The following is a 16,081-nucleotide window of genomic DNA, read 5'->3' as shown; positions in this document are numbered from 1 at the left end:
GTGAGGGAGGGAGGGAGGGGGGGAGGGAGAGAAGAGGCGGGAGGTGAGGGAGGGGGAGGGAGGGAGGAGGGAGGGGGGAGGGGAGGGAGAATGAAAAGAACTTGACAGGGCATGTGGGAAGGAGAGAAAGAGGTGAGTAGGGAAGGAGGGAGAGGTGGGGAGAAAGAGGTAAACAGGGAGGGAGGAAGGAAGGAGCGAGAGAAGGTAGGAGGTAAGTTGGTGGAGGAGGAAGGCGAGCGAACAGTCGTCTGGCGCAGTAGGACCATGACGTAATAAAAACAAGCCTTAATTAGTGTGTTACTGCGAGGTGTTGATGAACTACAAGCGCTGGTGTTCGCTCGTGCTGGCCTACACGATTTCCGATAAATCCCGTCCATTGGCACGTGTAACACTGAAATGATGTCACTTAAATCCATCCAACAATAGGGAACACTGAACTGACGTCACGAAAAACACCAAATGACACGGAATAACGAGGTGACTTCACTAAAATCTACCCAGCAACACAGACTAAGGAGCTGACGTCGCTATAAACCGTCCAGTGATAGATAATAACGAGATGACGTCCCTAAAATCCACCCAATAACACGGAACAAGGAGATGACGTCACAAAAATCCATCCAATAACACGGAACAAGGAGATGACGTCACCCTAAGCCATCCAGTGACACGCCTGTTCCCTTCTTGGGCTGGAAGTGTATTGTGTGTCAGTGAACCGTGAAAATGACGGGACTTGGGACTCCTATTGAGGGACTGACTACCTGCGGGCGTCCTCACCTCCAGGAGTCAGACAGGACGCCCTTCACCTTCAGGACGACGCAGGATGAACGGACGCCTCCTTGACATTGAACGTGAATGACCCCTCTGTCCGTCCCTCCCTCCCCCTTCTCCAGGTACAAGCCGTTGAGTGTAAGTAGTGCGCCGTGGAAGGAACCTGTTTGTGCAGAGGGTGAATAATACCAAGTGTGTGTGTTGGTAAAGGATGTTGTGTTATGGGGCTAAGTCCTATTGGGTCCCAGTACCAATAGTCTCAAACTCTCAATCCTAACATAGCAATGGATGTTGGGTCAAGCTAATAGGTCCCAAATCTAATGGCGAGAGTTAATAGGTCCTAGTTTTAATGGGTCACACTCCTAACAATTCCATTCCTAACGAAACCTAAGCATTAGAAATGGGGTCCCGTGCTAAAGGGACCCAGTTCTAATGGGCCCCAGTACTAAATAAGTTCCCAATCTAACATAACTAAAGCATTACTATTGGGGCCCAGTTCCAATGGTTAGGTGAGGTTAAGTCCGTTAAGTTAAGTAAGTAATTAAGTGAGTGAGTTGTAAGTGTCGGGTATTACTTTCACTAAGGAGACAGTACTTTACTTTCTTATTGTAGTGGACGGCATCTGACTTTCTAGACAGTAAGTCATTCTCTTTCCTTAACTGTAGTGCAGATTACTTTCTCTTCCTGTAGTAGTTAATATCTCTCTCCCTCTCTCTCTGTAGAAGTCATTACCTCTCCCTCTCTCTCTCTCTCTCTCTCTCTCTCTCTCTCTCTGTAGAAGTCATTACCTCTCTCTCTCTAAGACCCAACACCACACTTTCACTCACTCTCTCTCTCTCACCCAAGTCGACCCATGACATATCAGGTGCAAAGATGAGGAGATTCGAGTGCTGACACGACAGGTGGTGAAGAAAATGACACAGATGACACGATAGGTGGAGAAAATGACACGACAACTAAAGAAAATGACACAAGAGAAGAAAACAATAAAGAATAAAAAACTCACTTCATATTATTCATAAGATTGAATTTTTTTTTTTTGGGGGGGGGGGAAGAAGACAAACCCACCTGAATAAAAACAGACAAACAGACAAGAGAACAGCTTCCTGATATATAGGTTTAATACAACAAAATCCTTAACTTATAAAAAAAAAGATAACCACAAATTCCCTCACTTAAAAACCCCAAATCCCGTCTCGCCCCCTCACCACCACCCCCTTTTCTCTCGCCCCCTTCCCTCTCATTCCCTCTCCTCCCTACCCTCTCACCACCCCTCTTCCCTCTCATTCCCTCTCCTCCCTTCCCTCTTACCCCCTCCCCATAAGGCTCCCAGCAGATCAATTCTTTAGGACGGTCAATAAATAACAACGGTCCCAAGAATTCTCGTGAGCTTGACCTTGACGGAGCTCCTCAGTGTCAACGCGTCTTGCCAAGGTCAACGAGATCTGGGGTCCCTGCTACCTGTTGGACCGACCTTAAATTCCCTACCTGGACTTACCTGGTGTCCATCCTCCCTCTCATCCTAGCCCCCGGCCACGAGCTCATACCTGGTCCCCCCATAACTTCTCTTGCCTCACTTGACCCCCTCCCCTACTTCTCTTGCCTCACGTGCCCCCTCCCTTACTTCTCTGCCTCACTTGCCCTTCTCTTGCCTCTTTGCCTCCCCACTTGCCCACCCTCCCCTACTTCTCTTGCCCCACTCCCCTCCCTACTTCTGCCCCACGTGCCCTCCCCACTTCTTTGCCTCCACTTGCCCCCCTACTTCTCTTGCCTCACTTGCCCCCTCCCCCACTTCTCTTGCCTCACGTGCCCCCTCCCCTACTTCTCTTGCCTCACTTCACCCCTCCCCTACTTCTCTTGCCTCACTTGCCCCCCTCCCCCACTTCTCTGACTTCCCCCTCCCCCACTTCTTGCCTCACTTGCCCCCTCCCTACTTCTTGCCTCACTTGCCCCCCTCCCCTACTTCTCTTGCCTCACGTGCCCCCCCTCCCCCTACTTCTTTGCCCTCACTTGACCCCCCCTTACTCTTACCCCTTACTCTTCTTGCCTCACTTTCCCTCCTGGTCTCATCTTCTTTATCTCCTGGCAACCATTTATCGGGTACCTCCCTCCCTCTCCCTGCCTAGTACTTATCCCTCCTACCTAGTACCTCACCCCCTCCCCCACCCCTTCTTACCTCCTTGCCAAGTACCTCCTTCCCTCCCTCCCTCCCTCCTTCCTTCATCCTCCCTTCACGAGTCGATTCTTTCTCGGAGTTCACACCAGCCAGAAAAGTAGTCAATAAGTGTGCCAGCAAACGCACACACACACACACACACACACACACACACACACACACACACACACACACACACACACACACACACACACACACACATAACTTTCTCTCCAGACAAGATAAGACAGACCGAAAGTTTAGTCTTGTCACAGCCTCTTCCAGCACGGGCGTATATGTTCGTCTGGCGCAAGAGCTCTCGAAAATAAATTGTTATATACAGTTTTCCTGACATATTCAACCCCTAGAGTACCATGTCTTACCCCCTTGAGTACTATGAATAAGCCCAATGAATAAGACTATTAAATCCCCTTGAGTACGATGTGTTACCCCCCCTTGAGTACGATGTCTTACCACCCCCTTGAGTACGATGTCTTACCCCCCCTTGAGTACGATGTGTTACCCCCCTTGAGTGCAATGATTTAGTCCACTTGAGTACGATGATTTAGTCCAGTGAATAAGACAACTTGTAGTACGATGTCTTAAGCAGTTGAACACTTCTCTTCATTAAAGTTCACAATGTACTCAAGGGGTTATAGTCACAATGTACTGAAGGAGCTACCACAATGTACTCAAAGGACTATTAAAATGTACTCAAGGGGTTATCGTCACAATATACTCAAGGAACTATCGTGACACTGTACTCAATGGGCTATCGTGACATTGTACTCAAAGGGCTATCGTCACAATGTACTCAACACTTATTTACTTGAGTTTTCAGGGCATTAAGTTAAGCCCTTACTAGTCCAATGTATCATCAGGGATTCAGCCAACATTACTGAAACCATTAGTCACTTCCTTGGCACTTACTGGAAACGTGTGAGTGTGTGTGTGTAAAACAGAAGTTTGTAGTGTCTTCTTTAAACACCCACACCTACCCACATACATACGTACACTCACACACACACACATACATACATACATACATACATACACACACACTTATATACATACATACACATTGTTATTTTCGACAAGGTTTGGGGTACAGTATCACAACTACGTGCCTTAGAAAATACACAAAAACTATTATTAACATTTACAGTTCATGTTTATATGCTAAGGGCAACACGTTCGCTCGTTGGTCACATAAAGGGATGACGTAATAAAACTTCATTCCAGTTTCTTACACGCTGATTGGTTAATATTAACGTTATAAAGGGGGTCTCTAAGCACTATACCTGACACGCTGATTGGTTAATAAAGAGGAATGACGTCACTAAAGGTCTATTACCATGTTTGTTTAGTTGAATTTTGTTATCATAAAATAATCTTATTGACAACGGGACTAAATGTTGTCTTAGCTATTGTCCTTATAGTGCAATAGACTGTCTTGCTCAATATAAAAAACAAACAAACATTGAAATATCTTAATAAATATATACTTTAATATTATTTCTAAGACGTAATTATCATTCAAATAATATTAAGTGTAAATAGATTTGATAATTCCTTTTATTTATTACAACACTTAAGAAACACGGTGAACATAATTCCCACGATAAGACAATGACGCACACACACATCACACTTTATAGTCAACACCTAACTTGGAGCACCTGAAGATTAGCCCCTCCCTCACAGCTTATTTGACCTGAAGATTAATCACCCTAATGCTATATTTAAGGGAGAGTTAGGGCAGGGTAAAATAAGTTAGGTTAGGTCAGGTGAGGTTAATCTTCGGGTGAAATAAACTGGAATGTCTAATTTTCATGAGATCCGCTAATTCCACACACACACACACACGCGCGCACACACACACACACACCATTAATAAAATCACCAGGAAACATACCAATGCCCCCCGCACTGAAACTAACGTCAGGCTATAAGAGACGGTTGAAAGTCACCTGGCGTATTTATAGCACCTCAAAAAACTGACTCCTGTGCTGTGTGAAATCGTCTTGTGAGAACTGGCCGGGTATACTAGTTCTGGCTCTACTCCCGCTGCTGCTGCCTGGCTCTCTGTGGCCACTGCTGGGGTCCAGGAGAGCCATCTACAGATAGAAAGTATAGACCGTCGTGGTCGTCGTATACTCAGATGCTATACAGTGTGTCAGCTGAGTAGTAGAAAGTGGATGCTATATTGGTTAAGGGTAGAAGTAGAAAACAGGGGACATCTACTTAGGATGAGGTGGATGTTGCATTAATTAAAGGTAGAAGTAGAAAGTAGATGATAACTAGTCTACTTAAGATGAAGAAGAGAGGCCGTGGTTGGTGGAGGCAGAGGGTGAGAAAGAGTGAACATAGAGGTGTGTGAATGTCAGCCCCCGTGTGAGGTGGTGATGGTGGTGGTGAGTCATCCGGTAGAGAGGCGACGCGACGGTAAACAATTAACTGCGTCAGAACCTATAAGGACTATGCCCTCTTCCCCTCTCACCACACACACACACACACCTGCACTTAAGAACTACCGTAAAGTCACCTGCCTTTGTTCCTCTACCGTCTCTACCTCAACCCAAACACATAATACACTCCCGTTGTCTCAGTTACCCGATGGAGGGGAGTGGGGAGGGGAGGAACCGATATTCTTGCTCAAGTTTCAAGAAAATCCCTCCACTCACATGAAAATGAGACTCTGGCTACGATCAGGGACGAGGCAAGACGGATGGATATATGAACTTGTGATGATACAGTGGTGGTAATACACTCTCTTAAACCACTTACAAGACTCTGTGGTTGTGTATATCCTCCTCCCCCCCCCCTCTCTCTTTCTCTCTCCCCGGGGGCTGTGGTCATGCCTCCTCCCTTCCTCTACCTCACTCAGTCCCAACTGCCAGCTAACGGCTCTATGATTGCGACAGGAGAATGCGTGGCGGCGTGCGGATAGGTGGGTGGGTGGGTGGCGTGATGAAGCCGTGGTGACCAATACACACCACAATAACAACAGCTCTCAGAAGGGTTGATGGGGTAGAGGGGGTTGATGGGGTAGAGGGGGTTGAGGGACGACCACAGGGGAGATTCACCACCCCCCCCCCCACTCTATAAGAAATTTGATCGTGAAAGAAAGACACGATATTGCAATCATTCGTTGAAATCTCTCCTTCATCACCACCTCCTCCTTCTTCCTCATTCCTCCTCCTCCTCCTCATTCATCCTCACAACCACCTCCTCCTTATCCCCCTCATCCTTCTACTTCACAACATTCTCTTTCATTAGCATCTTCCTCCTCCTCCTCCTCTTTCCCCATCCCTTCGTCTTCTTCCCTCTCCACCCATTCGTCTTCCTCCTCCTTCCCCGCCATCTCTTTCTCTTCCTTCTCCTAAACTTTCACTTGTTCTTCCTTCTTCTACGCCGTCTGTCGCGTCCTACATACCATCCTTCGGGTAATATCCTTTCACTCTCACCCTGTACACCACCCAAAATGTCCTTCAGGATTTGCATAAGTGTTAAAATCTGTGCGGAACAGATTTATGGTGGAAAAGAATGTGGGCGTATCATAATGTGGGTGGAACAGATTTCGGGTTGATCAGAATGTGGGTGTATCATAATGTGGGTGGATCAGAATGTGGGTGGATCAGAATGTGGGTGGAACAGATTTCGGGTTGATCAGAATGTGGGTGTATCATAATGTGGGTGGATCAGATTTCGGGTTGATCAGAATGTGGGTGAATCAGAACAAACCCGTCATAGTCCTTAATGTGTGAGTCGAATCTAAACAAATCTGTGAAAACAAATGAATATCGACGGCGAATGTAAACACTAACTGAGCCATCTTTAGCCCTTTGCCCACGAAAAACAAATCTATAACCTATCCGTCTTCACACCACCTGACACCCAGAGGTCAGACCAACCAGTTACGGGGTTAAATCATATGAGAGAGAGAGTCCGAACAGGCCCCAACCCTAATGGATAGGTTTATCAAGGTTCAGGGGCCCATTTGACCTACACCCGTGTGTCTGGCCCTCACAGGATGTCGCCAACGTCCTGGTCGTGTGGGCGAGACGTACGTGGGGAAATGGAGTGGGTTGTGGCCCTTGTTTGGGAGTGGGAAGGGAGGAGGTGGAGAGGGGAGGGTTGCCGTAAAAGGGGAGTGGGAGTTGTCTCAAGGAGTGGTACCAAAACACGTGAGATCATGATGGCCCGTCACTGCTACTGTACCTGTCCTGTTGTAAATTGAATCTCGTTTGACTAATTTAATAAGATCTGTGGTACGAATAACCGTGCAGGTACAGCAACAAGTACAGGTGCAGCTACAGGTACAGTATATGGATAGACACGTACTGAATCATAAATAAGTTCAGATTCAAATACAAGTCAAGGTACAGGGACAGGTACAACTACAGGTGCAGGTACTTATACAAATACAGGTCCAGATGCAAGTATACAGGTACGCACACCAACTCGTTTAGGGGCAAAATACGAAGCAGTTTATACCCAGGTAAATACTTGGCTTACCTTGACATCTAAGTCCTTCTTTTAATCCCAACACACGTATACTTTCAAGGTGTACCAATGACCATTAGAACAATAACGTCAATTACCTGTGCACCTGGTGGGTAACCTTGACTCCTTATTCTTTAATTAAACCCCAACTTTATCAACTTTACTATGTTTGTGTGTCCGGATGTGAGTAGTTTGTTTATCCCAGGCCGACTGACCAAACACTGACAACAACCAGCACACAACACAATACCTGGTTACCTTGACTAATTATTACACCAAATCATCCTCCCTTTCATGCCTTTGTTGGGATATGACTGACTGTCCAGCCGACCTACACACACACACCAAACAATAACAGTAATGTGAATAATGATAAATATTATTATGACCAGTTGGACCATGGCTGGGGTAGGTGGAGCAATACCTTAAGGAGAGAACAACAGAGGAGGAGATACAGGGAAGAGTGAGGACATAAGATGTACTTAATGATAGGGAGGACTGGAGGCTCTCGTGTCGTGACCACCCTGGAGGAGTGAAGCGTCGTGGGCAAAACATGGTAAAGGAAGATAATTACTACGATGAGCCGCTGGGAGTTACTGTGGTGACCGCCCGCCAGCACTACAACATAACCAACTCCCTCCTTCAGTAGTGTTGAGTAACGTCCTTGTTTACGATAATGACGGAGTACTAACCAGCCTTGTGATGTTACTGACCACATAATACCAGCCTTAAGTAGCCCTATCTTCCGGCCTTTATGTCTACCAGGTGCGCCACGTGTCCATTCCCCCTACGCCACCACTGCCCTATCATGATTACTGTTGACCACCTGCTGACCAATGATACAGGATGACTCTCTTACGTCATCAGTACCTTTGACCAATGATAGTACGGTATTTGTTTATAATCACTAATTTTGACCAATGACACAGGGTGGCTTCTACGTCATCAGAACCTCTGACCCATGAAACAGGATGACTTTGCTACGTCGTCAGTACCTTAGACCAATGAAAACACATCTCCATCTTGCCACATCACCAGAGCTGACAATTAGTTATGCACCACAATACGGGAAAGTTAGAATACATTTTTCTGCATCATTAACACAGTTGACCAATGACACAGCTAGACCAGAGAAAGGCGAGTCCATTCATACGTCATCACTGCTGTTAACCAATGACATTAGACTTATGATAGTTCATCGATATGGCTGATCATTGACACACATCTACAAACAAATGCACTACACACACACACACACACAATATGATAACAAGCAACAAACCAGACAGAGGTCAAGACCTTCACAAAGCGTCCAGTTCATCACGACCCACTGACGGACGGACGCAGACGATCAGATCTGCTAACCTCTGCCGGGAACGTGGCCCCAATCACACACACACACTTTCTTTCAATATATCAGAGTTGTGTTGTACCCAATACCTTCACACAACAGACTCAATCGTGTTAACATTGCCGTCTTTCACTTTGGAGTTGAATTACTCTGGCTATATCAATTGTTTCCCTTTCAATTTACAAAGTGACGTGGGAAAAAATCTTACGATAATAATCTATGTATTGGAAATTACATAATAGAGAAACAAACACAAAGTAGGTGTAAACGGGGAAAATCTTTCGATGATTCAAGTAAAGGAATAAAATGTAACGATAATTTAAGGAAAGAAACTAAAACTTAAGACAACGGAGACAAAGGAAAAGGTTTTGTTTACCAGTACATTGTCTTAAACCATAAACATTCCCCCCCAACTCATTATAATATCAGTCTCATTTCTTAAACACTAACATTAACATGATGCCATATTTCCCACAGACAATATCGTTAGGCAGCTGTCATTATTTCCAGTAATTACGAGATAAGAAAGACAGTCGACCTTGTACACGGGTTGGTTATCAAGTCAACACTCCTTTGTCATCTAATGAATGGCAACACATGGTAATCTTTTCTTATCTTTTCACAGTTTCTCGTCATCTTTTTCTTGTCGATTTTTTTACTGTTCAACCAGGTGGACACACACACACACACACACACACAGTTGCCATCCTCAGCCATTTCCGCGGGAAATTCCACACAAGAGAAACAGATAATATACAGACTTCTAACGCATTTCCTTTTCGTTTCCAACACTTATGTACCTAGAGTCCTAGACAATATTGCGTACCAGTCGTGTCAATATTTTCACCAGCGTTCGTAAATTCCTGTAAAAGTTCCCATACTTTTACGCTATTAGTAAATTTAGGGTCTTCTAAATATTCCAATTTTTAGCAGTGGTACTTTTGTATATTTATGCCTTGTAAATATAACGTTCTTTCTGTAGTGGTAGTAAATTAATCTCTCCTAAATGTTCCAATATTTCAGCTCTGGCTCTAAATTAGTATTTTTTTTCACTTAATAGCAGCATTGTCCCTCTGATGACTACAATGGCAGACACGTCTCTATGCATACTAGACAATGACACAAAACAAACAGCAGTGATTCTAACATGTTTGCGTAGTGTAATTTCGCATCTGAAAGTCACTCATTAATTTGGTCGGTTATAACACAGAAACCTGCAGCTAAGAGATATATATTATATAAACGTCCAGTATCGGTAAGACTCCACGCCCCTATATCGGTATTGTTGTTCCCGGATGAATAAGAAGAGAATGATATATATTACAGGTAACAACGGAAGTACAACACCTGGGCGGAAGTTGTGAGGGTGTTGTATGGGTGTTGTGAGGGGCGGTATACAGACTCTGGGTAATTGACACTCAATGCCATGATAAACGTCCGCCTGGGTGCATTGTCCTACTAAACCCATCATGGTCGACTTTAACCACCACACTCGACTATAGCCATCCTGGTCTACTTTAACCCAACACACTACACCCTACTATAGCCATCCCGGTCTACTTTAACCCAACACACTACACCCTACTATAGCCATCCTGGTCTACTTTAACCCAACACACCACACCCTACTATAGCCATCCTGGTCGACCACAGTATCCCTACTGGTCGACCTTAACCCCAACACAATACAACTTACCTTAACCTAGCATAAGACAGTCACTCCTGGAATATAGCATAATGTGTACCGTACTGAGGTAACATAAGTCTGCCTCCTCAACAATGACCGAGCATTACAGCCAATCATCAACATAACGCTGCAGTCAACCCTCGGAGTAAACAACATGACGTAGCTGAATCCATCAAAACAAGTTAATTCTTACTTAACGCTATATAACACTGCAACATAAGCTCACCGATGTTGTCATAATGTTTAATCTAACCAAAAAGACCTTCATTTAAATATCCCATGTGGTCTAGTGGCTAGGATACCTGGCTTTCACCCAGGAGGCCCGGGTTCGATTCCCGGCATGGGAATTAATTTTCAGAATTCGGATTTAGTACAACTGAACAGTGAATACGTTTATATGTATTTTGGGTACATTGTTAGTACCTTGGTCTCCTGGGTTCACCCCACTGCACATAGCCCACGTCACCCCACGGTCCACGCCCACACACCAGGGCCGCTACACTCGCTCACAAGGAGGTAACCTCTAAATCAAAATGTCAAATAGTTTCTTCAGGTGATGATTGAGACGCGTGTAAACAAACAATATGTCACCGCTAACATGTCTCCGTCACACACACAGTAAACAAAAGCTGGAAAACACGTAAAATAGCTGATGATTCGTGTATATACTCTCTCAGCATACGGGTCTTAAGGATCACCTGAAGATTAAGCACCCATACGAACCTAACCTAACCCCCTCCAGGTAGCGTGAGTGTTTTAATCATCTAGTGAAATAAGTTGGGGGTGCCTAAACTTCAGGTGATCCGCACTGGGAGATGTGAAATGTTAAGGCGCAGTAATATATTATTTACAACATTAATATTAACTGTATGTTACATGGGGAAGGAAGGAAGGATAGAAGGAAGGACGGGAGTAAAGAAGGAAGGACGGCAGGAAGGAAGGGAGTAAAGAAGAAAGAACGGAGGGAGGGAAGGGAAAGAAGAAGGAGCGGGAGAGAGAAGAGAGGAGGGAAGGAAAATGACGGAGTAAGTAAGGAAGGAGAGACAACAGTAACTACATGAAGGAGGAAGGGACGGGGGGGACACAGCCAGAAGACACCGACCGGAAACACCGTAAACCCAACCTGTGTATTCTGTATCTGGTGACCTGTGACCTTGATCAGTGACCTCGGTGACCTCTCGGTACCTGATCAAATGGGCCCAAGGGATATTTCAATCAAATTATTCAAGGACTGGGCGATAATTCTCATGTAACCTCGTCTTACAGAGCATCAAGACTAATGTAATGGTTAGGTTAGGTTAGAAGAAAGTTAGGTCGCTAGAAGTAGGTCAGGTCAAGTCAGAAGTAAGTTATGTTAGGCTAGAGTCGGATCGGATAGGATAGAAGTAGGTTTGGTTAAGTTAAAAGTAGGTTTGGTTGGGAGTAGGTTTGGTTGGGAGTAGGTTAGGGTTGGTTACAGTCTATCTATCCCACAACACACCTAACCCTAAAAATAATACACGTGTACAAGTTACTGAAGACTACTCTAATAACAAGTTTGGCGACGACCTCTCAAGCTATCGATTTTTTTTTCTTGTATTTTCAAACGGTGAAAAAACGAGACACGGGTACAAGTCTCACCCAGTACCTGACGTGGGAGCTATTAATACACAATAAAAGTTTTTTTTCCTACAATTTAAGCACAACACTTTACGTTAAATAATATGAATTTATGACAAGTATATCAGTTTCAGTGTATGTACATAAATATAACTTAACACACCAATAATAATAATAATAATTCCCTCTAGAAAAATGTGTGAATCACCAAAAAATAAATGGAAGAGGATATATTTTCCTATGTTAAGGAGGGCTGGTCGACTCACCTATGCTCCATGGTGGCTGGGCAGGTAATGATGAGGAGCTGGCTGGCTGAGGCTGACCCGTCCCGTCCAAGTGAGTGTCGTACCGCTGGCAACATCACTGATAAAAAAAAATACACACACAGCTGTAAAGCGATTCAGATAAAAATACCAAAACATTAAAATAAGTCTAACTGGCTTTTCTTTATCTGGGATTCGCTGACAATAAATAATATAAGCTGTGGGAATTAACCCCCCAAAAATATCTATGGATACTACTGTTACGAATTGAACACACACACACACACACACACACACCAAAATGCACAGGCACACACACACAAACATACACAAAATCACACACTTTTCACGGACACTTTAAACCAACATTCAAAATTCAGACACACCCCAGGTAATCACAGTTAACAGTACTTAAAAGTGTAGACTGTAGCGGAGGATTTGTGAAGGTGACTTTTGCACACGCACTGTCCGCTTCGTGTTACTCAGTGAAGCGCGTTCCTGTTGTGTCTATATTCTTAACTTTTTCCCCTTGTAGTAATAGGAATAACTGATAATCCGTAATAATTGGAATCGTTGATAAATCGTAAAGGAAATAAATGATAATTCGCAACACATAACTAAAAATGATAACTGGCTCATATATATGATAACTAAAAATGACTGAAATGATAATTGTAACAGGAAAAACTGATTAAGATAACAATAATTAGGATAATGAATAAATTGTAGTAAAATGATTCACTGATAGACCATAACAAGATTAATTGATAAATATCAACAATAAGGTAAACTGATAAAGCAGAATAGAGTTATCAGATTAATAACAATAATAAGAATAACAAATAAGAGTTATACGAACTGTGTACATCGTCGACATGAATTACTATGAACAAAATACAAATAAAAAATTTCAACAAACTGTACCTGTAGTCAGAATCGGGGAGGGAAGGGCGGTGTACTTTAAAATTATTAGCACCGTATCTTGTAGGTGTATAATACAGTGAATAAGTCTATCAGTAGTGTTTGGGCCGGGCGGGAACACGTAATATTTGATTTTTGAGCATACGAAAATTAGCCCCCCACCCGATGATTAAACCTCCTTAGGTTACGGGGCGGGGAGGGGGCGAAGGCAATTAGGATAGGTTAGGGTTACGGTGGTTAATCTTAAGGTGAAATAAGGTACGAAGGGCCAATCTTCATATGAGACTTATTTTTTTTAAATAACTACTGTATACCGTATAGACAGTATTCACCAGAAACAGTGAAATATTAAGTTTAGGCCGGTACCGGTAAACAGAGATATACATTTCTATATATATTCATCATTGGTAGGCAGTCTTATAACAGGTGGAAACAATTATATTTCCTACTTACGTTAACTCTGGATGACGGATTCACAGTTTGTATACCACTAATCGATACTATGACGTCCAGGGTAGTGGTTTTACTACATACAGTATATCCAAAACACTGTGCTGTACATGGCAATCATACAAATTTTAATATGCTCAGTGTTTGTCCAATCGTGCCTCTGCGGACACGGAGACGGTGAAATTACAAATTATTTAAGACAAACTCACTGCGTGTGAGAGTAGTCAATAGTGGAAGACGCGTTCACAACTCTAAGCTTGATTGTGAGATCATCAGTTCTTATTATTTGCCAACAGATAAAAAACGTTAAAAGTAAAAATCAGCCTATTTAGAATTGTTAAGTTAAGTAAAGTTTAGAAAGTTACGGTGAGTAGGCTACACAGAACAAACAACGTTGATATTTACAAGTCGCCTCATTTATTTGTCTTGTGATTTCCGAGAGACTGACCTATCAAAACGTATTGTCCAAGATGATGTGAGCCTCATCTGTGATCTGATTACTGTAGGAATAAATTTAGAAATCAAATTAGTCGTTTCACATGTGATAGCTTGGTATTTGTTGTTTCACAGCTCGCGTTAACAATATGACGAAAGTTTAACAGAAAATCACAATATCATAACAACAACATATCGCTATAAAAGCGTAAGAGCTGAGTCAGATATTATAGTAGAACATTGCCACATTAAGTAATCAACCGACAACAAACTTGACCTAAAGTAACCCAGAATTCCTCCAAAACGTAGACAATTGAAGCAAAAAATCGGCAGAAGTTCCAGTTAGCGTCCATTACTTCCCACTGGTCGTTTCCAGTCAACAAGACACTTTAAGAAAAGTATAAAAGTATACCATAACAAACTAACCTCTCGAAGATTCCCAAGCATTTTGATTACTGTAATTTCCTGCAAACACTCCCTCACTTCCTGTACAGTTAATGTTCTTCTGTCGTAGCGATATCCTCTGCCACACAGTGGTTAACGTTACCATACCGAAAGTTACGCGATAACATTTGAAATAATATACTTGTACTCAAGATTTAGATTCTCGAGGAAGGAATGGGCTGAAAGGGCTCGCTACGCTCGCCAGACTTCTCAGTAATTTGGAAACCCCCCCCTACTCAATTTCTGGGTGCGCCCATGGTTAACTGACCCACATCAGGGCCTGGGGCGAAAATTGTAATATAAAAACTAAAAATAAAATAATAATACAAATAATAATAACCATAAATAAATACAAAAATTAAAAAAACTCAAGAGTGAGAAATGATACACAGTATGTATGTTGCGTTGTCAAAGTAAGAAAAACAACTGAGACCCTGCAATTGTGTGTAAATGAGGCAGAAAGTCAGATCAGCAACCTGGGACTTGGTCACAATTTTTGTGATGCCATATGACTGCAGGGTCTACCATTAGACAATACATTTTGCTTCCAATATCTTCCCAAGCGAAAGTACCTCCCTGTTTGGTAGCTGCCTACTACCTGTAGTCTGGTAGATGGAACCAGACTAAAAACAACGAAGAATATGCACCAGTTATGTTTCCATATTGTGATAAATTCACTCCACTACTTTCATTTATTGTTGCTCCTGATGTGCTAGAAATTTTGTATTACTGCAGCAAATGTTAAGGATTAAAGAATGCCATGGCCACTTTTTAGGAAACACGAAAAAAGTTTATCGCACTGCAGACTGACACTTTGTTACATTTCCGCGGTAGGTACTCTCACCTGCCACTTGAGGCGCTGGTTACTACCAATAATTCTAATGCATTACAGGTACTAGAGAAGGAAGGTTTGCTCCCTGTTAAATTTTTTATCCTCTGCAACGACGGTGGCAACGCCGAGCAGTTGGGGAATGGCAAAAACATTAATCCTTTTGCGCCTACATGATATTGTGGGATAACACCAGATTATTAAATAAAATAAAATTATATATAGCCAGTAGGTTATTGACAAAACTTTAGATATCTAGGGATAATTTCTCAAAGCCACACATTGATTATTTTGCAGTAAAAGATAATTATTTGTCTACTTAAAGGAATTTCTCCCCTCGGTTCTTTTTGGCAAAAAAAAAAAAAAAAAAAAAATATATATATATATATATATATATATATATATATATATATATATATATATATATATATAATCAACGACCTCACCAGCCAGGACTCGAACCCTCGACCTACAGCGTGGGACCAGGGAACGTTACCGATCATGCCATAAGGACACTAAAAGTAGTCCTAGACTATGTTATATTTCACACAAAGCCTGTTCATCGAGCTGATGTCGCCGTGATCATACCATTAGGAACTGCCCGTGCCGATTATGTGGATGTCAGTAGCATTTTACCGAATCCAGCTGGTATGAAACACGAGGCACCATA

At 43.0% G+C, this 16,081-nt stretch overlaps 1 protein-coding gene and 1 non-coding gene across 3 annotated transcripts in view; one reads left to right on the top strand and one right to left on the bottom strand.

Annotated features, from left to right (window-relative positions):
- LOC121873859 overlaps positions 1-12,419 on the bottom strand; it is a 31,331-nt gene extending 18,912 nt beyond the window's left edge. The window contains exon 1 of one of the 2 annotated variants that reach the window (XM_042377666.1): positions 12,336-12,419. In XM_042377666.1, the coding sequence (XP_042233600.1) occupies positions 12,336-12,346 (11 nt within the window). In that variant the 5' untranslated portion in view covers positions 12,347-12,419. Of the gene's footprint in view, positions 1-4,914; positions 5,084-12,335 lie in introns of those variants that run through there. The other variant, XM_042377668.1, reaches the window with a different exon arrangement.
- On the top strand, positions 10,746-10,817 carry Trnae-uuc. Its single transcript has one exon. It is a non-coding gene; the product is annotated as a tRNA-Glu (tRNA).
- Positions 12,420-16,081: the final 3,662 nt, after the last annotated feature.

This window comes from Homarus americanus, unplaced genomic scaffold (assembly GCF_018991925.1).
Source record: "Homarus americanus isolate GMGI-L3 unplaced genomic scaffold, GMGI_Hamer_2.0 scaffold25827, whole genome shotgun sequence".
Taxonomy (NCBI): Eukaryota; Metazoa; Arthropoda; class Malacostraca; order Decapoda; family Nephropidae; genus Homarus; species Homarus americanus.
Note: the sequence above shows the minus strand (reverse complement) of the source record. Positions and strands in the feature narration are given on the sequence as shown.